Source organism: Chroicocephalus ridibundus, chromosome 4 (genome assembly GCF_963924245.1).
Source record: "Chroicocephalus ridibundus chromosome 4, bChrRid1.1, whole genome shotgun sequence".
NCBI classification, from domain to species: Eukaryota; Metazoa; Chordata; class Aves; order Charadriiformes; family Laridae; genus Chroicocephalus; species Chroicocephalus ridibundus.
Window position 1 is genome coordinate 46,682,928 of NC_086287.1, and position 27,045 is coordinate 46,709,972.

Below are 27,045 nucleotides of genomic sequence, written 5' to 3' on the forward strand. Positions count from 1 at the left end.
TGTCTCCAGGAAAAGGCAGTTAACTGCATGTTGATCAAGGGGTGGAGCATAGTGGTCCTAACCAGAAGACTATTGTACATCGAAGAGTTAGCAATCCATGTGTTGAGATGAGAAGGTGCAGGCCTCTGCTGGACTTCTCACCTGGCCACAGGAGATTTAGCCAGCTAATCCTAACTGGAGAGCCTGCAGGTGGCTCCCACTTGGCACCTGGTGATACTACAACCTGTGCAGCTGCCTGGGTCCGCCTCTGGGAAAGGGCAATCCCGGGCAGACTGCTCATCATGACAGGGAGACGGTAACATGGAAGCCCAGCCCCGTTGAGGAAAGAGCCAAACTTGCAATACTTCATTTTTGTTTTAATTCTGTTTCCAGCCTGAGGCTCCTGCAAACTAGTATTTCTTCCAGAGTTACTCACATAGGAGCCATTTCATACTCACTTTCCTCCCTCTCTGCATGGTTGTGGTTGGCAGCATAGCCAGCCTTACTTCTGTTTCTTGTAGATGTGCCGCAGCTGCTGCCACTTGACAGACACACCTGCATCTGGGATTACATTTTGATTTTTATTGAAATACAAAAAGTGCAAACTGTGAAATACAAGATTGGTGCAGATTAGAAGGAAATAAACAATGTGAACAGTGAAAACCTCAGCCCTGCACCTGATGAACATCAACAAAAAAGAAGGCAGGGAACACCAGCAACAAAAGCAAAGCCAAAAATTTTGCACAGGAGCCCCCATGCATAAAAGAGGAAACAGGGACCAAACTGGCCCTCAGCTCTCTCTCAAATTAGCAAACGTTGCCACAAGGCATCCAGATGGCCCCAGCCCCCCTGCACCACCCAAAAGCTCTGGTGTCGGCACACAGCTTGGGCCAGGGAGCCGGGAGTGAACAGAGGCCATTAAGACAGCAGGAGGCTTAGCAGAGGGAAATGGTCTAGGTGCTAAGAAGCAGAGGGTTGAAGTGGAACAAGTACCCCCACAGGGAGAAACGGCTAATAGCTAACCTGAAAGATGAACCAGGAAAAAGACCCTTGGGCAACTCTACAGCAAGAAAACTGACAAAGACCAGCACCCTAATCAGATCCTGCCCCACACCTACACGTGGCAGAGAAACTGCCCTGCCTGTGTGAGGAGGCTACCAGGCGAGGGGGGGATTGAACCCCCTGGGCTTGGCAAACGCAGGCTTTGGTGGCCACCCACCCAGCACCGGCTTCGGGCAGGCCCAGGCCCGTTCCTTGCTCAAGTCACAGGAGGGATATTTCAGTACAAGGCATTCAGGAGAGCAGACTGCAGAAGCAAAAGCAGCCCTGGTTACTGTGCCTGCTCCAGGGCCCCCGGCAGCTCCAGCATGAGGAGCAGCAGAGGAAAGGGGATATTTACACTGGGTCCCTTCCAGGATTTACGCACTTTCCCACCATGAGCAGTAGCAGCTTCCTGAACACCCTCCAAATCTGCTCCCTGCAGGCACTGAACTGGAGCAGGCTTTTATCCCTGCCTGCAGGGGATGCACCAGGCTCCATTTTTTCTAAAAAAGGACAATTTATTTCAAGAATTCACTTTAAAAAAGAAAGGAAAAAAAAGCACCCACCAAACAAACTCCAGCTAGAACATGGACACTTGCAGCAATCCCTGCTCTCCTGCTGGAGAGGAGCTAAGCTTCCCCCAGCATTGCTCCTCTCACTACTGGGCAGGAGGAGCTGGAGCTGTGCATAGGGACAAGGCTACATGCCCCGGCACACAGGCACTTCCCGTTCCGAGTTGCCAACCTTGGGCTTGTTTGTCCCAGGAGAAGTTAGCTGGGTTTACCTTTCCTGTAGGGGGATGTAAGCAAGGCCAGTGTCAGCTGCAGATATAGTCAGAGCACCAAGTCTCCCCCTGTACTGAGAACTACACAGAGCTGGGTGTCTGAAGGGACAGAGAGGCTGCACTGGGCTCCCTCAGCCTTCAGGCTGCTCCCAGGCTGCCCAGAAACCTTGCCTCTTAAACACTGGGGCAAGTACACCTCTCCCCACACTGTCCATCCCAGATTACTCCTCCACAGCACATCAGCCCTGCCAACTTCCTCTAGCAGAGATCACAGGCGAATTAGGCTCTCTCTTCCTCCAAAACATGTATTTGGTTACTGCTGAAACAGTTCATATCCTGGCCAAACAGGGAAGACTCCTACTCTTGGAAGAGGGAGACTAAGCAGCCTTTAGCCTCCACAGGGTCAAGTCCCTCAGTATCTAGAAGGGATCAGACACAGCCCTCTCCTAGAACATCTCTTGCTCCAGCCTTAGTAATCCTCGGTTTCTTGCTCACTGTTCCCACCCATGTGTTGATGTCCCTCCTCCGAGCCAGCTGGATGGACCTGCACTGCCCCAGAGCTGCCTACGTTCACACCCATCCCCAGTCCAGAACTTAGCAAAAAGGAATTTCCATAATGCCTGCAGCAGATGTCACTTATTTTGATTACAACTGGGGCACCGACCTTTCATCAGTGTTTAAAGACAGGCTAAAATATTATGAGAAAGCAAATTCTATTTAGCATCCAGTAGCTTTTTAAAAATTAGTTCTACTTGGTCCACAAGATTTGTCCCTGTGGCCAGATGCAGCAGGGAGGACTGGCCCAGGCACGCAGGGCACAAGATAGAAAGATATAACACACCAGTGAAGTAAGGCTAGAAGCTCCCTACGAAGACCACGCCGGGCCCAGGCTAAGTTAGCTCAGGTAACAGGAATGCTGCAGCCCAAACCCAACAGCGATGCCCTAACGATACTGCAGCTGCTTTGGGAAGGTGACAGGCCCACCCCACTCTGAGCCTGCCCTGCGGACAACCCCATCTCTCCAGCTGTGCCCAGGGCATACAGGATGCATCTGACCAGGCTTCCACGTAGGATGGAAGGGAAGGCATGAACCGAGGAGGAGACGGGGCAAAGGCCCTTGGCATGGAATAGCTGTTCCCTCACAGCTTTGGCACATAAGTGCTCAGCACCTGGGCAGAAATTCATAGTTCAGGCCTGCTGCACTCCAGGGTGAGGGTTAGCCCCAGTCCCTAGACCTTCCCGTGCTCTCTGTTACACTGTGCTGGGGAAAGTTCTGCTCAAAAAGACAACTAGCCAAGGCGGTCTGGGCCAGTCAGCCCAGATACACGTGCCTGATGGAGGAGAAGAGGCCTTGTGCTCCTGCCACAGGAAAAAGGCAGTGTTTCTCATAGTGTCCAGCAGTTCAGTGCCACCAGAGCACTTGCTCCCTGCCATTCACACTCACCAGCTGCCAAAGGGCCCCAGCCAGCCCCTCTGCACAGCCAGATCTGGCATGGGCCTTCCAGCCAGGCTGGAAATGCTGCTGGAGGGACAAACACACCTGAGCTGGGTAACTATGGGAGGCATCTCACCCACTACACCCCAGCAAACACTGAATAGTATCTGGAGGGGTTTGGGCTAAATTCAGCTTCCTTATATTGGAGTCTGACAGGTAATACAGCCCACGTGCTGTGAGCCTGTCCTTCACTTGCCTGTCAAAAGCACGGGGTCTAGAGCGGTGTTTGCAAGTGCAGGACATGCTGCTACCTGAAGCACAAGGGCTGCCTGGCTCCCTTCCCTGCTTCAGGCACCTCTGCGGAAAGTGCTGAGAGACGGCACTCGCAGCAAGAACATCTCTGCCACAAAAAACCCAGCAAGCCTGCCCTAGCCCAGACAGCCCAGCTGAGGCAAGGGGGGGTGAGCTGGGGCTATTGGGAGCTTAAACAAAAAAAGATCTTTGCCAAGGAAGGGACCAGGAGGCATAAAAACTGCATGTGAGGGAAGGAGGAAAGGAAGGCGGGTCATCTGATAGGGCAGCAGACTGGTGATGAGCCCCGGAGGAGCTGCACAGACTGGCAGGTGGGTTAGGACTCCACTCTCAGCAGCTGGGAGACCAGCTCCCTGCCCCATGCAGAGCAGCAGGTCTCCGGCTTGTTTACTTACACACTTTCTCCACCATCTCCACAGCCCACAGCTCATCACCCAGAGGATCAATGGTCCCTTTGCACTGGAGACAGCTTGGTCACAGCTCCAAGACAAGGTGGGAAAGAAGGTGGGAAGGTGGGCACAGTGTGCTGGTGTGGCCTGGCCTGGATTCAGGCCTCCACATTCTCAAAGAGCTCCTTCTGGTGGTCCAGCAGGAACTTGGTAAAGGTGTTGATGGGGTTGATGGCTTTCAGGGTGATGGCTACATCTTTGGCCCACAGCAGATTTGGGCCAAACACAACTGCCAGGTTGGTGTTTGTCATCTTGTTTCTGTCACTGTGAGCAGAGACCTATGTGGGAAGGAAAGAGACCGTTGTGAATCCTACAGAACACAGTAGCTGCCCTGTACCCCCCCAAAGCTATTGCTGACAGACTCCCAAAGGCAAATGGGAGGAGAGAAGCTGAAGGCCCAATGCCAGAAGATGTCTGGGGAAAACACATGTGAAATCCAGCATTCAGGAGGTGTGGCTTAACCACCGGGCCGTATCATAACAATATGTTCAAGAGCACTGCCAGCCAGTAGAGTCCAGATCACCACGCAAAACAAAATGATCTTCCTTCTTGCTAGAACAGCCTTGCAGTGGCTTCCCTGGCAGCAGAAGGTTCTGTAGGGCAGACCTGAGACCCCTCTTCTAGTCTCATCTTCTACTCAGATATTTTGCAGTTGTACCTCCACCCTTGGGAGGTTTCAGCCCCCCTGATACAGACCACGTGGGCTTAATGCCCACCTGCACCTCTCAAGTAAAGAATGGCAATTTTCTAGCTTGAGACCCATTTCCTCTCAAAGGAAAAGAGGGAGCAGGCAGTCAAAAAGCTGATGCAACACAGTTGAACTGGAATATGACTGCCCACCTTTGGAACAGCTCACCTGCACCAGAAAGGCTGTCAGTAAATGGAGCACTTGGTAGTTTTCTTCTGGCAGAGTCTGGAGTGTTTTGCGAACAACATCCACACGATTTACCTCCTCCACATCTAAAAATCAATAGAAACAGGACAAGCAGGTCCAAGAGGAATCCTCAGCTCCCACCCTGATGAAAGCTATGTTTGCTGTCACAGGCTATCCCATGCAGGACTGCCCCCCGTCCCACCCCCCCAAAGATATCTTTGCCTTTGGTCAGTGCAACATTCAGGGAGTAGCACACTCTTGTTACGACTCACTCTGGAAGTTGACAACATGGCTGTAGAGGCCAAAAGTGAGGAGGGGCTCAGGTAGCTCCCTCAAGAAGGTCTTGAGAATCACAGCAGGGAGGTGGACGTCTTCATACTGCTGGAAATCTACAGGCACACCTGAGAAAGTAAAGCAGAAGCTCAGTGTTCACTGGCCAAAGCAGGACCTCCTCCAGACAAAGAATGGGATGTGGTGGTCAGAGCCCAGAACTAGGGAGGCAGTCTTTTAAAGGAGAACACAGAGAGGGTAGTGAAGCACCACATCTTCTAGCAGAGTGGAAAAATGTGTCCCAAAAGCATATGCAAAGCACTGCTGAATCCAGCAATACATCTTTACAAGTCATCAAATGAAACAGATGACCAAGTTTCTTCCTGGTCATCTTCAGTCCCTTCAGTATAACCAGACTAAGACGGTATATCCCAGCCCAAGAAACAGGGAAATTTTCAAGAAGGAAAAGGGCAGCAAGGGGAATGTGGGTGGGAAGGAATATGTTTTCCACACAGCAGAAGTATGACATGCTTCTCCCTTGCAACTCAGATCATACCCTGATGGGCCCTCGCCTAGAGGCCTATCAGAGAAGGAGAAGAGCCATGATGGACTAGTTCCAACACAGTTCCAGTTGGACAGCAGTATTTAGGGAATGAGAGGGGCTCTGCTGAGTTTGGGCACTTACCCATGTTGTATTTTTGCTGGACCTCCCTGACAACCTGTGTATTTGCCGATCTCCGGAAAATCCCCTCTGTAGTAAGAGCTGGGAAGTGAGGGCAGATGGAGAAGAAAGATCAGTCTCTAAACGCTTGTCTTAACAATCAAAAATGCATGCTGTGAGGCATTCAGACAGATGTCAACAAGTCCCTTTTTTTGAGTATGGCAATTCTTTCTGCTTCCACTACCAGGCAAAGGACACAAGGGCATTTTGCTACTCTTACACAGGTGGGAGTATGATGACTGGAAGAAAGAGGTCTCCTAAGCCCTTCACAATCTCCCTTGAAGGCTAACTCACCTAGTTCAGGCCTTTACAGCTTATTCTAGACTGATGTTCTTCTTTATCTTACCACACTCTGGATGGGAACTTGGTTGGAGGAGAGGCCACTGACATGGAATCAAGAGGGGCTGCAGCTTTCCCTGAACACTTACCGTGCTCCTGCAAATGAGCAATGGTGTCTCTGACCACCAGAGGAACAGGAGACTGATCGGGGCTCTTCTCCCTGAGACTGTTGGAAGAGACAAAAGGTTACAAATGACTGGTTCTCCCTGCCCTGCGTGCAGCCCCTGAGTCTTGAAGTTGCCCACACAAGCTCTACCACATAGGATCTCGCTACCCCAGTCCCTGATTCAGCCGTTATTCCAGCCTTCTCTCCTCTTCACCCATCGTGCTACATCATTCACTGGAGTAAGTATGAGCTCATTACTACACCACAGGAACGTTTCTCTATCTTCTGTAAAACCCCTAGCCTGTAGATGCCAGGGCAAAGGGGTTCCCAGATGGCAAGGCTGGTAGTTATGAATCATCTGAAAAGGGTTAAGCTTCCTTTTTCCTTCCCCACAGGAGCAAGGGCAGAAAGAAGCTGACATATGAGAGAAATATATATGGGATAAGTTTACCCACCCCACTGCCGTAATGGAAGACAAATCAACCTGATGGCTGTCAGGGAAGAGCTAGCGATGCCAAGGTGTTCACTGCCACCCTCACGTTCGATTGTCTATACCGCTTGATAGCATGGAGCTGTTCACCCCTCTCAGGCTACCAAGAAGCTCAGGCACACAGCACTACAGGGGTTACGTTTGGAAATGTCGTGTTGAAGCTGGGGAATGTGTTCCCAGATTGCTTCAGAGGATCTGTCTGGCCGCACGGTACCGGCTCCTCCTCATTCCTCGTGGAGGCAAAAATCACACTCAAAGTTAAAAATACCTTCAACACTTAGCCGATAGCACTAGCCCTTGCCAGTGTCTGTGTTTGCCTGTGTCACCGTGCAGGAATGAGGGATGGGAATCCGTACAAGGGTGAACAGAAGTGCTTTTAAAATAGAATTTATGATATGGAAAAACTAAAAAAACCCCACAGATCTGCAGCTCTGCTTAATCAAAATAGCATAGCCTGAAAGACACCTCCATCAGCCTCCTACAGACTTCCTTTGCCTAAAGGAAGTTTCTAGTGGCATAAAGCCGTCCCCTTACTTTGCTCCTCCCTTAGTGACCCTTAGCTGCAGAAATCTAGCCGAGGAATCAAGAGGGTAGAACTGAACTGACTCAGCCAGGATGTGGACATGAGCACAGAGTTCATCAGAAGAATGATTAAAGCTTTGTAGGAAGTCTGAGCTGCAAGAAATTTTACAGCCACTTTTGCTGCTGTTCAGTTATAAGTACAGTGACCTCATATCAAGCAAGTCAGGGCAAAAGCAACACGATCCAGAGATACTCACTGCTGGAGCGAGACTCCAAACTGCTGGTTTGGCAGCGGTGGGCGCGGGGGTGTTGGCTTCTGGGGCACCTGTGAAGGTTTCTGCAGGGATCTCAGATATTCATCGTATCTGTGGCAAAACACAGACTGGTAAAAAGCCACTTCACTTCCCAGAAAGAGCATGAACCCAGCACTGCACATGACCCACTGCACACCCACTGCTAACAGCTCCAGCCTAGCATGGTTGATTCCACCTATGCAAAAACAGGACAGGCAACTCTGGAGCACAGGGGAAACATAACAAACATCTGGTTGCCAGGAAAAAAGCAGAGAGAAAGGAGCTGGAGTGGCTGAGGATGACAGACAGTGTGGTCAGGAGGCCAGAACAGCACTGCTTGTGATGAGACAGTTGCACATGTGTGTGAGGGACCAGGAATCAATCTGGTAGGACCGAGATTGTGGCAACTTTGGGAAGCCCCAAAGACAAGCTGAACTGTGCAGAGTGAGCAAAGCAGGTGCCCAGGCGCAGCAGATGCTCACCACGAGCTCCAGGTCAGTGTTAAGGTCAGGAGCTCACAGAAAGCCGCTGAGGGGTGAATGGGAGAGGCAGGACTGATGCTCCACTGGAGGAGGATTTTTAACTCAAGGACAGAACTGGACACCGGGACCAAGGACACACAGGAAGGAGCATGGAGAGTAACAGTAGTCTTCAAGGCAATTTGTCACCACTCCCTCAAAACCACCGCCTGAGTGGAATAATCTCTCCCTCCTCTTGCCATTCTCCAGAAAAGTCCCCTCTCACAGAGCCCTAAGCAAATGGGAGACAGGCAGCATTCTCACTTCAGCACTTGGCTTGGGATCCCCAGCTGTTCCAGCTTCACGTACTCCTCCAGCTCACTAAGGAAGTTCACATAAAAAATCTTTCGTCCAAACTTAAAGCTGAAAAACAAGAGAAAAGTAGGTATGTGAGGCATCAGGAAATCCAGTATCAGAACGGACTTTTCACAGGTAAAGAGAGCAGGGGTTTGCAAGAGACATCAATGGGGCAAAGGGGCAGGTATGGCTGAGCAGCAGAGATGTCGCCCACATAGCTCTCCAACTCCATATATTTTACCAGAAGATCCCAAGACTTTCCAAGTCATATTAGAAGCCCTAGCAGCAGCAGGATCCCTACAACACTGGATTTCTCCTCCCTAAGGAGGCTGGAGAGAGGTTTTTTTTCAATTTTACAGAGTTAGGATTTCAGCATCAACACAATGAATTAAATATAATTTGGACTGATGCTCTCACTTCCTTTTTCATTATTAGCAGAGCCTGCTACACTTTACTTCTACTTGGCTGGATAGAAAGGAAGCAGCACAGAGCTGCAAACTCTGTAGGTTCCCAAAGCAGTACTTCTTGTGTCTTGAGTATTTCTGAGCTCAGAGATAGGAAGAGATACCGTAGGGTGAGAGACTGCAGGGCAGGCTCAGCAGCCTGAGCTCATCTAGTGCCCCACTGAGAATGCCCCATTATTCCCCGGCAGTGTGAGGATGTGGGTGAGCCTCCTATAGCGCTTCCTACCTGATCAGAGGCTTGAAAAGAATCAGCAGGGTCTTGATGAACATGGTTGGGTGCACAATATACAAGGCTTTGATGTTCTTCTTGTACCTGCCGAGAGAAGCTAAGTAAGGATGAGCTGCACTTTAAGCAGAGGAACTAAACTTTCCACAAGATTAGGGCACCCCGGGTGCTCCATTCCTTTTGCACTGAGCCTCACCACTCCCCAGCACCCACGGCTTCTGCTCTCCCATGCTTCGTAGCTGTGTCAGGCCACTCAGCAGCTTAAGGGCACGCTTCACTGTATTCCAAGATTCACCAAGAAGCAGTGAGCAGCTTCACCAGGAAGCAACAATTATACCATGGGGCTGGCACACTTGCGCTGGGTCCTGGCTTTACTGCTTGCCTGTTGGCCTAAAGGACGCAACTGCAGAAGGAGCTGTTTATCCCATTATTCAGCCTGCATTAAACAGCAACCCACTTCCATACGCAGCAGAAATAAGTGATAGTAAATTATGATCACCAAGCTACATGGGGGGCCTGGGGAAGATGATCTATGTTAGGCTACAGAACAGGATGTTATATCCTTGCTTGCTGCAGCCTTACTCACTTGCGATCAAATTCCCTGTAGGCATCCCGCAGCCAGCTCAGGGATGGCTTGTTCTCACTGGTCAGGCCATGGTGCAGGTACACCAGTGTGTAATCACTCTCCACATACTGGTCCAGTGTGAATTTCAGGTACCTGAGAAGAGACAACTGCTGAATTTACTTCATGCTCTGCCACAGAGAGGCTCTTCCTCCCTTTGGGCCTCGTTTTTGTGTGCCACAATAGAGGACTGGCACCCCCAGCAACAGAGGCAAGCACTTTGGGAAGACAAATCCAGCTAAAGAAGCTACTGCAGACAGACCTGGCCCCAGGAATCTAGCCCCTGGGAATTATGTCATGCTTAAGAAGTTAACAGGAGCCTCCTGAGACACTACTCACCCCAGCAGTTTCACGTGATCAAGTTGATGACTTGGGGGCATCCGGCAGGCACTGAACAAAATTACTTTTCTTCCGTATTTGTCATCACCTGCAGATGAAACGACAGAGATTACAGGGTGTTTAAGGACTACTTTATGGTCTTGGCAGCAGAGAATGGGAAACCACCATAACAAGGCAGAAGTCTGGATTGCCACAGCTGCCGGCAAAGCTAAAACTGATTTTCAGCAGTTACCACGGGCCTAGTATGGAAGCAGAAACCTGAACACCAAGGGCCTGGCAAGTCAATAATGCGAATGGAAAACAAAGTCCATGCTCCAGCCCTAAAGAAGAAGGATTGGAAGCCAGGATGCCTCAGGGCACGTAGGGATGGAGGCCTCAAGTAGAGAGTAGAGTGCTCAGAGCATTAATCCTGCAACGTTGCCCCTGGGCACTGCTCCTCATGCATGTGTGCCCAGGGAGGCACCAGGAAAACTGCCCCTCACAGGCACAACAACCACTCCTTCTCTCCTGCACAGAGTCCCAGACCAACTGCTTGTGGTCTGGCGCATTTGTTTCTGCTTCACCTTGCACACAGAACAAAGCCCTGGAAACCAAGAAATTCCTAGAAACAGCGCAGTCCCAGTCACATCGCAGAGATAAGAAGCAAGCATCATCGTAAGCCTCTTCTACAGATGGACCAAGTAGGGATGCTGGATTCTCCAGGGAGATTGCCGAACAAGCTGTTCACTGCTTCCTAGATTTTTCCATCCACAGTGATATTTTTTCAACCTGAGCTGGAAGGAGCGGCAAAGTGCGTCACAACAAAGCATTCTATGTAAAAACCCAGCAGAAAACAGTCCCCATCACACTGGAACCAAATAACCCAGAAAGCACCCTCATCTTGGGGAGGACATTCCCAGCCACCACTTGAGGCTTCAGAGACAACAAGCCAAGTTTTCCCCAGAGCAAGCCTTCATACATCAGTGGACTTCTGCCAGCAGAGATCTCAGCCCCATGAACAAAACCCGAGCAGATGGGCACGAACAGGCTTAGCAGATAAGTTAGGGGAACGACGAGATTTAGATAAGTAAGAACCAGGTCACAAATCTTTTGGACACATGGAGTTTGAGGGAAAGTCTGGTTCTCTCGTAGACACAACACCCAATCCATTTCCATAAGGATGACCTGCTTTTTAGCACCAGTGGAGATGAAATGGTTCCTTTAGTGTGAAGGGTTAAAGTCTTCCCATCTTTCTTGACACTCACCCTGCTCCAAGTGCTATGTTTTCCTGACAAGCAAAAGGAGCATGGAGCAGTGGAAGGTGCTATTGAGGTTATACACAACATCACCTTCCTTTCCTCCCTATGGCACAAGCATCCCAAACAGCCCACAGCACAGAAAAGCAGCAAGGATCACCACTTATGTGGGACACCCCTGCAGTACACCATTCCCCTTAAAAGATATCCTTTTCCCCACACTGATTTACAGTATTCAGAGCATGCAGCCATTTTCTCACCTTTCCATGGGTACACTTGCCATGCAGCAACTGAGATCTCAAACTGAACCCCAGCGCAGCAAACCTGCGGTTTCTGGGAACGCTGCCTGTTAGTAACAGATGACCACTTGGTGCTGCAAACAGCAGCCGGAGAACTCACATACACCAGCCATGACATTAAGATGCTACTAACTCTCTTTTACCCCCATCCTGGCCAGAAGAACAGATTCTCTTGCTACTTGTTCACTTATATTTTTCCCTCACAAGTCTCATTTTCAAGTCACTCACCAGACAACACGAGACAGAATTTACTGATGCACACAAGCCAGAACCTCTACAAAAGCTAGGGACACTGAGGCAGCGCTAGGTACAGACTAGGAAAGGGGTGGCATAGGCCATCACATTGACATACACATGCGGAGGTAAGGGGCAATTAGGGAGGATGCATGACCCATAATGCAGGACTAGGAGAGAGTGATGCAAGGCTTATCTGGAACAACCAGATACAGTCACAGCCAGGCCACAAGACCAACATCACATTGCATATCCCACGGTAGCCCACTCTCTGCCTAGCCCAGAGTTTCTCGGTACCTTGCTATGAGCTTTAGGGTTGGGTCTAATGCACGTAACCTGTCTATAAAACAAAGGTGCAGGCTACAAAGTCCTGGGCAGGGAATATGGCATATTGCGACTCTTCTCAGTGGTCTTGAGCCACTCATATGTCTCCATCTGGAAAACAAAAGATCCTGCCTGCACAGAGCAGCAAGAAGATGGCAGCATCTGAGAATCTGTTGAGTTTTGTAGTGATGAAAGAAAATGGTCAGAAAGACTACAGATCTTTGCAGATCACAGCTCTGCGCTAAAGTCAGAAGAGGTGCTATCTTCAGTTAACTGAGAGGCTGCATTTCACACCAGAGTGGATGATCTGAGGGCCAGAAGCAGATTGCAAGCTTGATCAAGGCAGGCTTTGGTTGTGAAGGACTGCAATACAGCACCACGTTCATGTGATGCTGCATGTGGCCACACACTCAGTTCAGGCTCCTGGGCACTGATTTCCAGACCTGATAAGTCACAAGTCAGGAACCACACAGCTTAAACACCTTCTTCTGGAATCACATGAAAGCCTATGGCAGGGCCTATGCAAAATCTAGAATCTTGTTCTTTATATAGCCTTGGCGAAAAGGTCTGGGATTGCTGGTAAAGAAAAAACAGACAATCCACGGTTCTACCAAAAGGGAGACGGCATGTTTCCCCTGGACAATTTCCAGGGCCAAGTACACCAAAAGATAATCTATAGTCCCTCGGATGAATGAAAAAGGAGTGGCCCATTTTGCCTTCCAAATGAGAATGAATTTATGCATGAGACCTACACAGGAGCCAGCACGCCCATTACTGAGTTCTGGGTTTCGCTCCAGTTTCATCACACTGAGCTTAGCCTGTCAACAACACTTTCAAAATAACCAACCACGAATCCTGTTTCCACCCGACATAAATCAGATCAGTCTGGTTCCTCCAGACATGACAAAATTCAGCTCCTAAGCATCAAAGCTGAACGATCAGTTATTCCAACTTACAAACAAGAATGTAAAGCCCATTCCATGCATTCTTGACTCTCGGAGGAAACTGCCTCCAGGTGGCCCCTCAGACCAAACAGATTCTTATCATGTTTGATCTTTCCCAGATGCTTCATCCCTTGTACTGTTTGCTCTCCTGTTTGCAATATTAATCTTATGTATCTAGGTTTTCACCCCTAAAGTTTCCACTGAACACAACTATAGACCATGAAGTAATCACTCAGCTTCTCAGGCTGTCTCCTACCTCTCCCCGATGAGGAATGCTCAATAGCTAACAGCAAACCAACAAAGAAGCAATTATACCCTGTCAGTACTCACAGAGCACCCCAACAATGTGCATACCTTTGTGAGTAAGTTCATACATTAAAAATATTTTCAATCTACACTGGAATTAAGCTACCTCCCTATAGGATGAAATTTAGATATTATTTTTTTAACAACAAAGAACAAGACAGTAGCCAATATGCAAAGCCTATCCAGTCAAGACCGCTGCTCATCTAAAGAGATATTGACTTGCAGCACTAATGGACACGGTAATTCTCCTGAACATTTTTACGGTGCTTTTAAGGCCCAAACTCCATTTTTCCTCTCATCTGAAGAGCAGCATTTCTAATGCACTTCTGAGACAAGGGGCAAGAAACATCACTGCTGTGGTTTTGAGCCATCAGTGCAGGACCAGACTTCTAAAAGGGCTGAAGTTTAAAAACTGAGGCTAATGTTTCAGACTGCAACCTGCAGCAATGCAAACGTATCAGAGCAGAAATTCCTATCAAGGGAGCAATACTGTCCTGAGACAGAACTCTGTATTAAATGAATCTATAAAGCCAACATGGAAAATACATAGCTTGCAAATGCTGTTATATATTTCTAGGTGTTTCTCCTGAAATATATCACTTGGCCTTTATGCCATGATTGGAGGCTCTCATATTACTCACCTGGCAGCAAAACTGCAGTCCAGGGACCCTGCTCATTCCTGCCTTCACCAGGTACCCTCAGCTGAGGGCCCAAATTCAAATGGGAATATTCTGGTATTTTGATAATGAGAGAATGCAGATGGATAAAACTTGCCACCAAAAGCTAGTGATATTGGTGAAACAGCAAAGTTAACAGAATTCAGGGACAAGGTGAGGACACCGCTACATAATTCCCGAACATTACTATGCAAGTTTCACAAAGCTTAGGACGTTTATCAGAGACAATGTCAGTAAAAAACTTCTCCAATGTAATTTCAGGTTCCTGCCAAGCATATGACACGGCTGGGCAGTGTCTAAGTATAGCTGGTAGATTTCGGTTGTCTGTTGAACTTTAAAGTGCATTTAGACCCTCAGGAAAAGAAAGTAAGGAATTCAAAGTAGAAGTATTTTAATACATGACATCTTCCACCTAGATATTCCCAGTAACCAAACAGTGCCAGAATCATACAGTCTTACCAAATGACTACAGCCTTAACTGATACAAAAAAATACTAGAGGGTCAGATTAAAGCATGCAAAATGGGAGGATGCCTGAGAGGATGAAAAATGGGGGAGAAGAGCCCACGTAATGAGGTAGTGAGGATCAGCATTTCTACAGATTCTGCAAAGGTCTTGGACTGCTGTTCAGAAACAGCGGAAAGAATTTCACACCAGAAGAGGGTTTCATCTACATCGAGACGCAGGAAAGCACTGACAGCCAAATTTTTAAGTCCTGGGACTGAAGTTCAAAGAGGATTAACAAATGCTCAGCAAGGACAGAGCAGCCTAGCACAGCTTCAGGCTAGAATGAGGAACAAGTTACCAAAATACAACATCTCTGCAGCCAAATGGAGAAGAAATAGATAACAGTTGCTTTCAGCTGGAGAATCCAGTTTAAGCGCCAGCTGCTTAGCACATAAGCACAGCAGCAGATCATATGAAGGAACAGGAAACAATCCTAGGATGACCTTCCAAAGCACACATGACAACGAGGTAAATCCGAGTTCAAACTGAACTGGTCCAAGCAAGGCCACCACCATGACAGAAGAGGAACAGGATGTATTTACACTGAGACCCAAGAGCCCCCAGAAGTGCCCAAGGTAAAGCCCACACGCCAAATTTGGCTCAAATGATTCTTCTGTGCCTGAAGCAGAGGTGCAGCCCTCGGATCATGGTTTTGTGCAGCCTTTGGACTCCTGAAAAGTTGCCAGTGCAGCCTAAGGCTGAGCAAAGTTTGGGCTCCCCTGAGACAGTCCAGCTACAGGCCACAGTCATGCTAAAGGAATACCATGATCTACAGTACCAAATGTTAGTGCCACAAAAAAATCTACCTACCTGGTTGGGCCCCATCAAGTGCACCCTGGTCTGGAGGAACAGAAACAAAGTTATAGCAAGCCAAGCTTCACACCTTTTCCCAGAAAGTAATAGTGAGTATGAAGTCTCAGAGTCTCGCCAGATTGCCACTGGCACACATTTAGTTGCTTGCATTTAGTCTTGCAGCAGTCAAGCTCCTTCTATTTCATCTTTCCCCAATGCTCCTCTCCAAAACAACCTTAGCTAACAATTAGAAGCAGTTACAGCAACCCATGATTCACAAATCTCTTTCTCGAGTTTGCAACTAAATCCGTATAACCACAGTCAAATTTCTGGCCCTTACTGTTACACTTCCCCTACCATCAAAATGGCAACTGCCATACTACCATTTTTAAAAGGGTTAAATGCAATTAATTCTGAACATCAAGGTCCTTTGAACAACTTCAGAAGTGTATAGAGAATGGCATCATACCATATGAATAACACATCCAACAGACTGTTTTGCAAGAAGCTAAATTTCACTAATAAGCTGAAGATGGGCACAATTTAGATCAACACACACAGCGCTTTTTTTTTTTTAAAAAGAAAGTTTAGTAGATTCTGAACAAAAAAAATAAACTGACAATTAGAAAAAAAAAGAAAAAGTTTCTCTGGGCAGGGAGGGGTCTACAAAGGCACTTATTGCCACACCCAGCCCCTTTCCATCACTCTTACAGCTATGTACTCAACAGACTCACATGGGCATATCAAGACAGGAGCCTGAGCAGAGCAGGGCTCTAGAAATAAACTCTCCATTCCCTTGGTCTCTCTTAGAAATTTAGAACCCCTTAGAAATTCTCCATTCCCTTGATCTCACGTGTCAAAACATAGTGTGCAAGCTGGGCTTGCTCTAGATGAGCCCAATTCTACAGAAGCAACTTTGCATTCCATATCATGCAAATACTCTTCAACCAAAAAAAAAAAAAGTCAGTCAGAAACTACATCCAAAAGCAGCAGAAATGCAGGCACCCTGTATTAATGAAACCAATAATAAAGTACCACACTGGAAGGAAAAAAGGACCCTTGTTATCAGAGGCCTTTGCTGAGCTCTAATGGGTGGCTAATGCTACCAAAGACACACTGTAGCATACTTTCCACACAAGTTTTGTCTGCAACTTCTACCTTTGCCTGCTTAGTGAAATGGCAGCTACTGGTGCTCCAAGACAGATTTTACCTCCCCACGTCAATCACAAACAGCAACTGCAAATCATCAGCACTAGTTACAGCTTTGGCACCTGCAGCCAACAGCCAGCCACAACGCTTTTCAGGTAGGTTTGGTGCCAGATTCACCACTGAAAAAAAGATTCACTGTTGAAGCTGGAGTTTCAATTTAGTAACACGCAAGAAGGTACATCCATCCCCAGCTCTCCACCTTGCTTTACCACTTCAATCTCAGGTCTTATACACGCTAGCATCACGCCTTCTCTGTGAGGGCAGCCCTGCAGACTGCCAATTAATGGTGTGAGGCAGCAGATTTCCCACAAAAACCAGCAGAAACATGCTCCGAGCTTCAGCAAAGCTTTTAAGTCACTGGGCAGGGACTACATAGCTGAACTAAACAGTGATGGGCACTCTCCTGACAACTGCTACGCCAACTTCTAGCCTCCACAGCAGCAGAAAATTCATATGCCAATCATGGGTTAAGTTCCAGTTTTCTTTTCCCAAAAGGAAGAACGCCAGCTATTGTATAAAATGTGAATGCTGATGCATCTCATAGCTACAGGTTTTCATATTGACCACAAAGGCAAGACCAGTATTTCAGACTGGGCAGAAGAAGGAGGAACACATTGCCAGAGAGCTGTCAAGAGTCCTGCTCTTCCCAAACAGTCCCAGGTTTCCAGTAGGAGCTGCCATCCCCAGAGACCTCCTTCGGACTGTTAACTATCTGCCATATTCTTGCAGTTCAGCCTCTGCTGAAATTCAAGGCCAAGATTATGTCACTCTAGTCTGCCTCAACCCCAAAGGAGATGGAAGCAGCACCTTTGCCATATAAGAATTAGCAGGAAGATACAAAAACACTTAAACATAACAGAAATTTGGGATAGTTCCTCAACAGCTTTCAAACAAATGCCTGTGTTTCCTCCAAATGCTACATGACATGAGAAGGAAAAAAAAAGCACACTTTGCAGAAGTGGTTTGAGCAGTGAAATCTAGGCGCCTCTGCTCCAACTTCTACCCATGCGTAAAGACAAATTTCTCTGCCACAATGCTCACAGAAAGAGGAACTCAGAGTCAAGAAGAGCACAACCACGCAGAGACCTCTCCAGAGCCTGCGTGAAACATTCCAGAAACACACACCTTAAGGCAGCTCTGAAAGGACAGGCAGAGTATCATCTCTTTACTTCAGCAAAGCATTGAATCCCAGAACCAAAAGACGGTTTCCCAGAACTAAAATATTCTGATTGATAACAATGCCATAGTAGTCCCTCAGAACTGTGGTCTGGATGTCTTTTGCCCCCGTCTTCCTGAGACACACCATCGCTAGGATCAGCGATGACATGCCTGCTCCTTCCAGTGGACAGAAAGCAGTGCCCCATGGACAGCCTCTTCCAGGAAGATCCCAGTCCCCAGTAAAAGACAGGAGCATAGGGCAAAAAGGACAGTCTCTGTGAAACTGCTGCACTATTTTTAAGTGACAATCAAAACCAAACCCATTATTTTTCTAACAAATTCTGCAAAAGATTTTTCAACATTTGTTCCCTCTTTAGGTCAGATAGCTAGGATATTCAAATCCAGCATGTCTTGAACTGAATCAGAAATTAAGGTCAGCTAGAACATGAACACTCTAACTTTTTGTCATCAAAACTGGGCATTTAATAAGTTATTAACACTGTGCACCCATCCTGCAAGATGCAATTACTTTTCTGACCACACAGGATAACCCTAGGATCACGGAGTTCAGCCCAAGGATGGGAACTAGCCTTCTGCTTTTGCCTCAGAAGAACATCATCATCCCAGAACGGATTTCAGGGAAGGCCAGAACAGAGTTAGCCATACGCTTTCTGCTCTGAAGTGCAGAACAGGGAAGGACACGGAAGAGAAAGCTCATAAATCAGCAGAATGGATAAAACTACCCTTGATCTGCTGCCGCTTGCTAATATTTACAAGAGAACAAGGGTGGAGCTGTTTTGTTTCAGGCTCAGCACAGGAGCATTTGTTGCACCTGAAAGTGCTGACAAGCACAACTTGTCAGTAGAGCCAGATCGGAATAGTTCCATTTCAATCCTCCAGTGAGATTTTGATTCTCCAGGCTACTTCTAATAGGATTTTTCCAGATTTTCCCAGATTGTTTGCCTCCAACAACAGCCCAGAGAACATTACCCTGTCTGATTCTCTAAACAGTTACTGTTATTAATTATTGACCAAGAAAACTGAACAAACAGCTTCTCCCCAGAGCCCAGATTACAATTTAGGCTCCTTTGATCAACTTCATAAATCTTGCTTCTAGGAGATGAGACGACAGCGAGTCTCAAAACTACGTTGCATCAAATCCACTATCCAGAGTTCTGTTGCTAGCTCTTACGATGCCACGAAAGGCATCACACCACCTTCTGGGGGCGGGGGGCCATCACAGGCTTTTCAGATAAACCAGCTATTGGTGAAAAGTGGCCAGAAGTCGCCAACGACAGAAGCTTCTCTGAGCTGCTTCTGCACCATGCAGAGACACGACAGGGACAGAGAGCTCACTAGAAATACAGATTTAAACGACGACGGGGAAGAGATCTCTTTCAGAATGCAGGCACACCTCCCAGTCAGTCATCATACCGCCCCAAAATCCTTTCAGGAAGTCAGATAATTCTTCATTTGCTATCCTAGACAACGTGTGAAATGGCTGCTTTCCAACAGCCACTGAGACACACCTCCATTGGAATGATACTCCATTCTGAGAGCTTGGGGAAAAAAAAAAATGTTGTTACCTCGGAACAGAAATCCCGCAGAAAGCCTGGTGCTTACGTCAGAAGGCAGCACACAAAGTATATCCTTGGTTTGGGCTGACATTCCAGTCTTATCAATGTCTCCCATCTAAACTCTCTGCTAAGCGCTTTGTCTGAAGCTTTGTCTGAAGTGAACAACAGTATCACTTAACTCATCAACTCCCAGAGACCAGAAAACACCAATTACCTCCACGATTCAAATTCCGAATATTCTAGGTAATATCACTGAAATGGTGGAGTCCACGCATCTGTCCCTTCCCAGTTTCAGCAAAAGGGAGACCAGGGAGCAGACCCCCATCAACCTCACTCCTGAAACTCCAGCCCCAAAGAAAAGGTTAGTAATACATTTGCAAATGAAAACACTTGTGGCAAATCTACAAGACATAATGGCCCAAATGCTAAACACCAGACCTGTCAACCTGAGCGGCCAGAGGAACAGAGGAGACAAAGGACGACTACTTTTGAGTTTTCCATTACCATTTTGTTCCCCCAAAAAATGCAACATGAGAGGTTACGACAAAGAAAGCTCATGCTAGAAGACAGCCCAGAAAATAATGATGTCAGGACAACTCTTACCAAGGTAAGTGCCTGAGAATCTTCCCTCTGTGGTCAAACCCTGCTGCAGAACAACCCTTTATTAGGAGGACTCCACCTTGTGCCTCTGCTTCGCTGCAAATTCACACGTGGGGCAGGGACCAAGGTACAAAGAAATGGCAAAAGGAGGGGTAGGAGGTGGCTATAGATAATCAAGGAGGAATCATGAATCAAATCACAACAGGTTGAAGAGGTGCTTTTTTGTTTTTTTAAACCAGAAATGCAAGACAAACTGGGATTACCCTTCCCTCAGACTTATCACAGCAAACTAAAAACTAAAAAACTTTTTCTAAGTTTTAGTTTTAGCAAACCAAAAACTAAAAACTTTTTCTTATGGAGATCCCAGCAGTAAATTGCCAAGGGTTAGTATAATTAAAATAATATGGATAAGACAACCACACAGAGAAAATCCGAATGCTTGTGACCCTGAATGATCAGGTCTTTCCTTGCAGTGGGACATGGGGCTTATTCCCCCTATTTCAGATTTCTGTAAATGCTGTTTCTGGACAGGATGGTGAGCTCTGGCCATTCAGATATAATAAATAGAGAGCTGCCAGACCTATTGTGGATTACTCAGTCAGCTGAAGACCTTGCAGCTGTACTGCAGAACAAGGTAACTTCTGTGGCATTATCATGCAAAAACCACATCTTGTGCTCAGGATATAGTCAAGGGCCACATCTGAAACAATTCAGCAAAAGCAACCGCGTCCCGCTAATAATATAAGAGCAAAGAAGGTAAGAGCAAAGCAGGAATGCAAGTCTAACCGAGGTCAATGGAAAATTACACATATTGCAAACATTCAAGAAGTTTGGTGCTCCTTCTGTTTACGATGACAGCTGTCGCTGCCACTTGGGCCTGGCATACAGCAGATGCCCCCACAACCCCATTAGAAAGACCCTTCCTCAGCCCAGCTGCAAAGACATCAAAGGAGAAAACAGAAAGACCACTACCTGCTACTTCCACAATGTGGTGCCTGGCGATATCATAGTAGGGATCATCCCACTGCAGGTGAGTGATGGGCTCAGGGGAGCCTTTGGAGTCCTCTGCACAAAACACAAGGAACAGGCAATTAGAAGAAGGAATCTGAAGCACCTTAGTAAGGAGTACAATAGAGATAGAGAGATGAGAAAACATGGTTCTTTAACATGGGAGGGACTAATGTATGCATATGTCCACCTCAGAAACCCACCTTTGAAATTCTGAGTGGGCAAAAGCAGCAGTGACTTCAGAAGAGACCTGTCAATCCTATGAGGTCCATACATGTCCCTCAGACTGTATACCTACTCAAAAATGACTGTTCAAATGTGTCACAAACATTGACAAAGACCAAAACCAAGTGCCAAGGGCACCATCATGGCTTTTTAGAGCAGGAGATCTTAAAATCATCCCTTGACAGATGGCCATCCTATATGCCCTGGGGCTAATTTCCCTAACCTCTTTGGGCAGCAGTCCCATAGCACAGGATTTCAGAGCAACAACTCGGATCTCCAGCCCACCTCCCACATGGAAGTACAAGACCCTTCCACTCAGGAAGGCCAAACTATCCTTCAGGAGACCATAATTGAGGACACTCAAGGACTTACAGCACGTCTGTACTATCAGCACCAAAGTGCAGCCAGCCACAGGATGAGAAGAGTCTATTTACATCAGCTGGCTCTCAGCTTTTTAGTGCTGTTAAAGGGCAGGGCTAATTCACTTGGGTGTGGCACAAGATTTAATGTGTCTATAAAGCTTTCAAATGGAGTCGGGGCTCTCTGTATATGTAGATATGACCACAATACTGCAGAACAAACCATTTCTTTTTGGCCAAACCCCAGACCCTGAACAACCAGGATACTTACCTGTTTTGGGAAAAGCAGGGGCTTCGTCTGCTGGCCAGCTCTTATCATCTATGGAGGCCAGTTTGAGCTGGCTGAGGGACTGGTTGGTGTCATCCAAGTTCAGGTCATCCTGAAGCTCCGAGAGTGGGTCTGTAGCCATGGCCCCCAAATAGCGCAGTTCTTCAGCGTCTAGAATGAGGACTGGAGACTGCTAGGTGAGACACAGAGATCACAAGTTTACCTCCCCATCGAGACTCTTCCTCTTCTCACTGATTTTCCCCAAATCCTCCCTTATCTTCACTTATCCAGAGATCACACTTCCCCTCCCCCTTAACACAGGCGGGAGCTCCTCCTCCTCCAAGCCAGGAGCACTGACATATGTCAGATTCTTTCCTGCCAAATGCTATCAAAAGGCCATGAGGAGCCTGTACCAGCTCTCTCGGTGAGTCACTGCTTGACCACAGCTCTGCCCAGAGTATTTTCTCTCCCGAAGCAGGAGCAGCAGCAAAACGCTGAGGAAGGCGACAGGCTACACTAGACCCTGCCTGACACACTCATGGTACCAGCTCTGAGCTCCCCCTCCCTCCCCAAGGGCTGGCACCAAGCCCAGCTGTTTCCACAGTCAGCCCAGTGCTGGAAGCTTTCCCAGGAATCGCCCCCCTTCTCCCTGTAAGGGAGGGACAGAGCTCTCAACAGCACCGAAGTGGGTGCTTCAGTGTGCTGGGATCTGAACACAGAAGTGAACAAACAGCTTCTTAAAACAGGATTTCGTAGGCTGAGCTAGTAAGACAGGGAGAACGATACCCACATAACCCTCATCTCTTTTCAGCATCATCCAGAAAATCCCTTCTCCTACAAGATAGCAAGGAATCATATCTTTAATTTAAAGCCATATTGCTAGGATGAATATTTTTCACGAAGCGTGCCATAATCCTGAGGAGACCAAGGAATTAAGAGGGTCCAAGCAACAGACAGCTCAGTGTGTTTGCTGTTGCTTGCAAGTATTTCTCGCTCTCACCTGGAGCAGAAGATATGTCACACCCAGGACTAAGCTAGCACAGCATACAGTACCTCCTCAGGGTACCGGTTCTCAGGGACAACCCCTAGGAAACAGCTGTTAGCCTCTAAAGTCAGCATCCTGGAAATAAGCAAGGAAACACTCAAAAGGACAAGTACATAGATCTGGATTGCTCAAACAGACCACACGGAGAGCAAATTCAGCGGCCAACAGGCAGCACGCCAACAGGAACTGTAGCAAAACAAAATGACACCTTGGATCAGCAACACTCTCTGTAACCCTGTTTCTCAGACAGGCTTGTGCTTGTTTTGTATTATGAGGAGAGCAAAGGGTTCAAGGATGATCTGAGGAGGCGCAATGCCTTTGTGTGGAAAGATTATATGATTATATTCACAGAGTGAAGCTATTTCCTTTAGCAGAATGGAGGGGGGCAACGATGTTTTCCATCTCCCATCCCTAGAGCTTGCATGTGTATATTTATCCAGAGAAGATGATGAAACAGCTACTCAGATGTGAGAGTAGCAAACTCTCACATGAGAGAACAAAAACTGTGAGCGGTTGAGCATCAGAAGGCGTCACATCCATGGTCAGGGCAACACTTGCGACCAAGCTTGGGGATGCATTTTGAGAGTACAGCAAATTGGATATTCAGTGTTTTGTCCTCTCCCTCTGGATCACTCCATGCTTACTACTTCCTGTCCTCCCTCATCTGTTACTAGTTTACAACCAGTTTTCACCTCTCTGGGGCTCCCAAAGGGCTGGGAGCTGTTGCTAAGCAAATGAAATTAGATTCCCAAAATATGAGAGCAAGACATATAAGGGCAGTGGATCACCAAGACAGCATGGCAAACACATGGGATCTGACCACTGCAGCCAAGCAGAGACCCAAGCAAAATTTTCCCTGCCGTCCGGTGAGGACTGCACGATCTGCCTGAGCTCCTCTGATACCAAAGTGACGAGGAGCAAGAAATCAGGTTCCCTTGTACTGTGAGCTCATGGCGGAACCATGCAGCAGCGGAGCCAAGGGACAGGCGAGGACTCCCCACCCCTTGCAGCTTATCCGATTTCTATGGTAATGCCAGGCACCACCTCCTATGACTCAGTGTGCTTAAAGCATTCTCCACTGCAGCCTAGCAGCCCCACAACCCAGCACCCCATGCTGAGGAAGCATCCGCGGCCTCACAGGGCAGCCCCTGAGCATTCCCAGCTCCCAGGGACTTCCTTGCGCTGGTGGGGACAGAGGACCTACGTTCAACTGCTGCCATCCACTGAGATGCCTTTCCTGTGACATTCTTGGGGATGCCCAGTAGCAACAGTGTCCCCAAAGTGAGGTCCTGAAGCACTCAGGGACCAAATCTTCCCACAAGGCAGTGATGGTACTGCCATAGGGCCAGCAAGACACCAAGCATCCTCACTTGTCCCTACACAGATTGCGTCTTGGCTTCACAGTCAACCCGCAGTGCTTGATCAGAGGCAGCAGAGCTGGTTATTAGACAGCACTGGGGGATTTCCCCTTAGGCAGAAAATTAATCCTAGTGTGGCACCATGTGGAAGAAGGAAGTTGTTAGTAGGTTCCTTACAGTTCCACGCTGGAAAAAGAGCCCAGTGGATAGCACTCTTGCCAAAACCTTCCTTACCCCTTGGAACGGGAGACCAGACTCCCCAGATACCTCCATGTGCTTTTCACAGCCAGGCAGGCAGCTCCATCCCTTGCCTCTAAGTGAGTGCTCCATGGCAGAAATGACCTCTTAGATTTCAGGTCCTTCTTGTGAACCAGACTGTAGCTCACGGAGAGCCCCAGAAGGCTTTTGCAGAATTTTCCCCAGCCCTTTCCCAACAGTACAAAAGATAAAAGAACAGAGTCTCACATCAGGTAACCCTGGAACAGTTTAGAGAAATATAATCCTCTAAATGCCTGAGAACTAGCAGGCACTGGGAAAGAGAGAGCTGGAGTTAGAATGTAACAAACTAACAAACAAACTACTTGCAGATTTTAGTATAAGGGTGTACATTTTACTTCCTGATACTGCAGCTGCATGAGATTTTTCTGTGTGCTCAAAACTGACCCATAAGCAGCACCTGTCACTGAACAGACAGTCCATCCTGTATCGGTATAAGGGTGAAATCGTCAAAAAACAGCATTTCACCAGAGTTAACACGATTTCAGAACCCTACTTGTTTTAGACAAATGTCACAAGATGCAAGTGATACACTCTGTATGGCCAATCATAGGGTAAGAAAAATGACGTACCTAAATTTAAAAAGTAAAAAGCCTAGTCAAACGTTTAAAAACTAAAGAATCACAACTGACATCAGAAGCATTTACTTACTGCCAGGCTCTAAAGAGCCAACTGTTTTCACTTTTCAAAGCATTTCACATTTCAAAGCACCACCTACACTGGTGCAGAACACTTGAACACCGGAACACTTGCTGTCTAAGAAAAATTTACTTTCTTGATAACAGAGAAATGTGCTGTAGAACAGCACATTCTGCTGAGGGGAAGAAACCTCAGCCCTTTAAAATACAATCTTCACACAAATTCTGAACTGGAGACTCTTTATGCAAGATCCCACCAGAACTTACCTAGTGAAGACAGGTCACTTGTATCTATGAACTCTTGGTAGCTGCTGTTTACACAGACTATTTTTTTCTGCAGTTCTCCATCGTTTATTTCTAAGCTGCACCTACCTGGCAGTTTCCTTTTCCTGTTTTTCTGCCAGATGTACTATTAATTCAGAAGTAAACCTACATATCAAAATAGGTCCGTGCATGTATTACCACGCTCTGGACCTGTACTTACACACAATAAAGAATTACAAAAGCCAAGTGGCCTTTTCTTCCCAGACCGATTAACAAGCAATGCTCAGACCCAAAGGAATTCCAGTTCTGGGGTGATTGTGTTATTTTTCTAACTCTGCTGCCATCTCTGCCTCCTCCCAGTTTCGTTTTGTTTGCACAAGTGGCTGCTTTTCTGTACACATTAAGCAAGTCCCTGCACTTTGCCACAGTGTTAATATCAAGTACATTGCAAAAAAAGAAAAAAAAAAAAAAGGAAGCGGTTACTCAGCAGCAGACCTTCAAAGCCCTCACTGAGCTCCAGGACTGAGACTCGGTGAGAGCATCACTACCCCGGTACTACCCTGATAAAGTCCAAGGGTCAAGAGCCAGACCGGCTTTGTCTGGCTCACCGTGATCAACTAACTCGGGACAGACACACTACTGCTCGGGGAAACTCTTTGGTCCTTCATTATTGTAACAGCTTTTTAAATAAGCAGCCTTCCTTCCCCAGTCATCTCAAACCCTTTGCTGAAGGCCACCTCCGTGCCCGCTGGAAATCCACCCCAGCTCACAATCATCAGCCTCCTCTTAGTGGTTCCCGGGGGGGTCTGAGAGCAAAGCGCGGAGCTGCGCTTCCCCTCCCGGAGCTGCGGCACGCACCACACAGGCTGCGGCCGGTGCCGTGCTGGGTCCGCCCGCCACAGACGGAGCTTGTGGCCAAACTACAGGGGCTGCACCTCTCCTCTTCCTCTTCTTCCTCCTCCTCCTCCCCACGCCTGATTCTCGCCCATTCCCTAAGACTGAGCTCCTGTGACAACCCGGAGCCAACTTCCAGATTCAAATAAGAGGTTCAAAGACTAAAAGAAAACACCCGAGTCCCCACAGTACACGCCACCTGCATAACGGAGGGACATCTCACAGCCCCCCCGCTGTCAGGGGAAGGCGAGTTACCCCGCACCCCACCGCTCCCGCACCGCCTCCTGCAGCCGCGGGGGACGGGACGGGCCGGCAGCGAGGGCTGCACCCCGATCAGCCCCGCCGTGCCCCGGCCCCAGCGCCCAGCTACACCGACAGCGCCGGAGAAGCCACTAAACCTCCCCGGCCTCCGAGCCGGGACCGCAATACCCGCCGGTGCCCGGGCTCCTCCCGCCGGGCGCTCCCCGGGCTCGGCAACACCCGGGCAGGGGGGGGTCGGGGGTCCGGGCCCAGCCCCGGCCCGCTCAGCCTCGGCCCCGCCGCCGAGCCCCTTCCCCGGCACCCCCGCGGCCCGCCCCGGGCCCCGCTGCCGCACCAAGGGCCCGGGTGCGCTCCCCGAGCACCACGCTCCGCCCGCCACCGCCGGTACCTGCCGCTACCGCCGCCGGCCGCCACCCGGCCCGGCCCGCCCCGCCTGTCAACCCCCCGCCGGCATCCGCCGCCCGCCGGAAGCGCGGCCCGTCACCGGGGTAACGCCGCCCCGCCCCA

General features: G+C 48.3%; 1 protein-coding gene across 4 annotated transcripts; it reads right to left on the reverse strand.

Moving 5' to 3' along the window:
• Positions 1-27,029, reverse strand: ARHGAP1 (Rho GTPase activating protein 1). Of its 4 annotated transcripts, none has more exons than XM_063331916.1 (14): positions 26,927-27,016; positions 21,806-21,985; positions 20,915-21,007; positions 15,417-15,446; positions 10,082-10,169; positions 9,707-9,838; positions 9,121-9,207; positions 8,398-8,496; positions 7,580-7,687; positions 6,294-6,370; positions 5,830-5,907; positions 5,147-5,275; positions 4,857-4,960; positions 1-4,278 (listed from the first exon to the last, which is right to left on the reverse strand). In XM_063331916.1, the coding sequence occupies exons 2-14, from the start codon at positions 21,942-21,944 to the stop codon at positions 4,099-4,101; spliced, it is 1,344 nt and encodes a 447-aa protein (XP_063187986.1). In that variant the 5' UTR covers positions 21,945-21,985; positions 26,927-27,016; the 3' UTR covers positions 1-4,098. The 4 variants fall into 4 exon arrangements, with proteins under 4 accessions (XP_063187986.1, XP_063187984.1, XP_063187983.1 ...); XM_063331914.1 differs by having other exon boundaries at positions 21,806-21,992; positions 26,927-26,996; XM_063331913.1 differs by having other exon boundaries at positions 3-4,278; positions 21,806-21,995; positions 26,927-27,029.
• Positions 27,030-27,045: the final 16 nt, after the last annotated feature.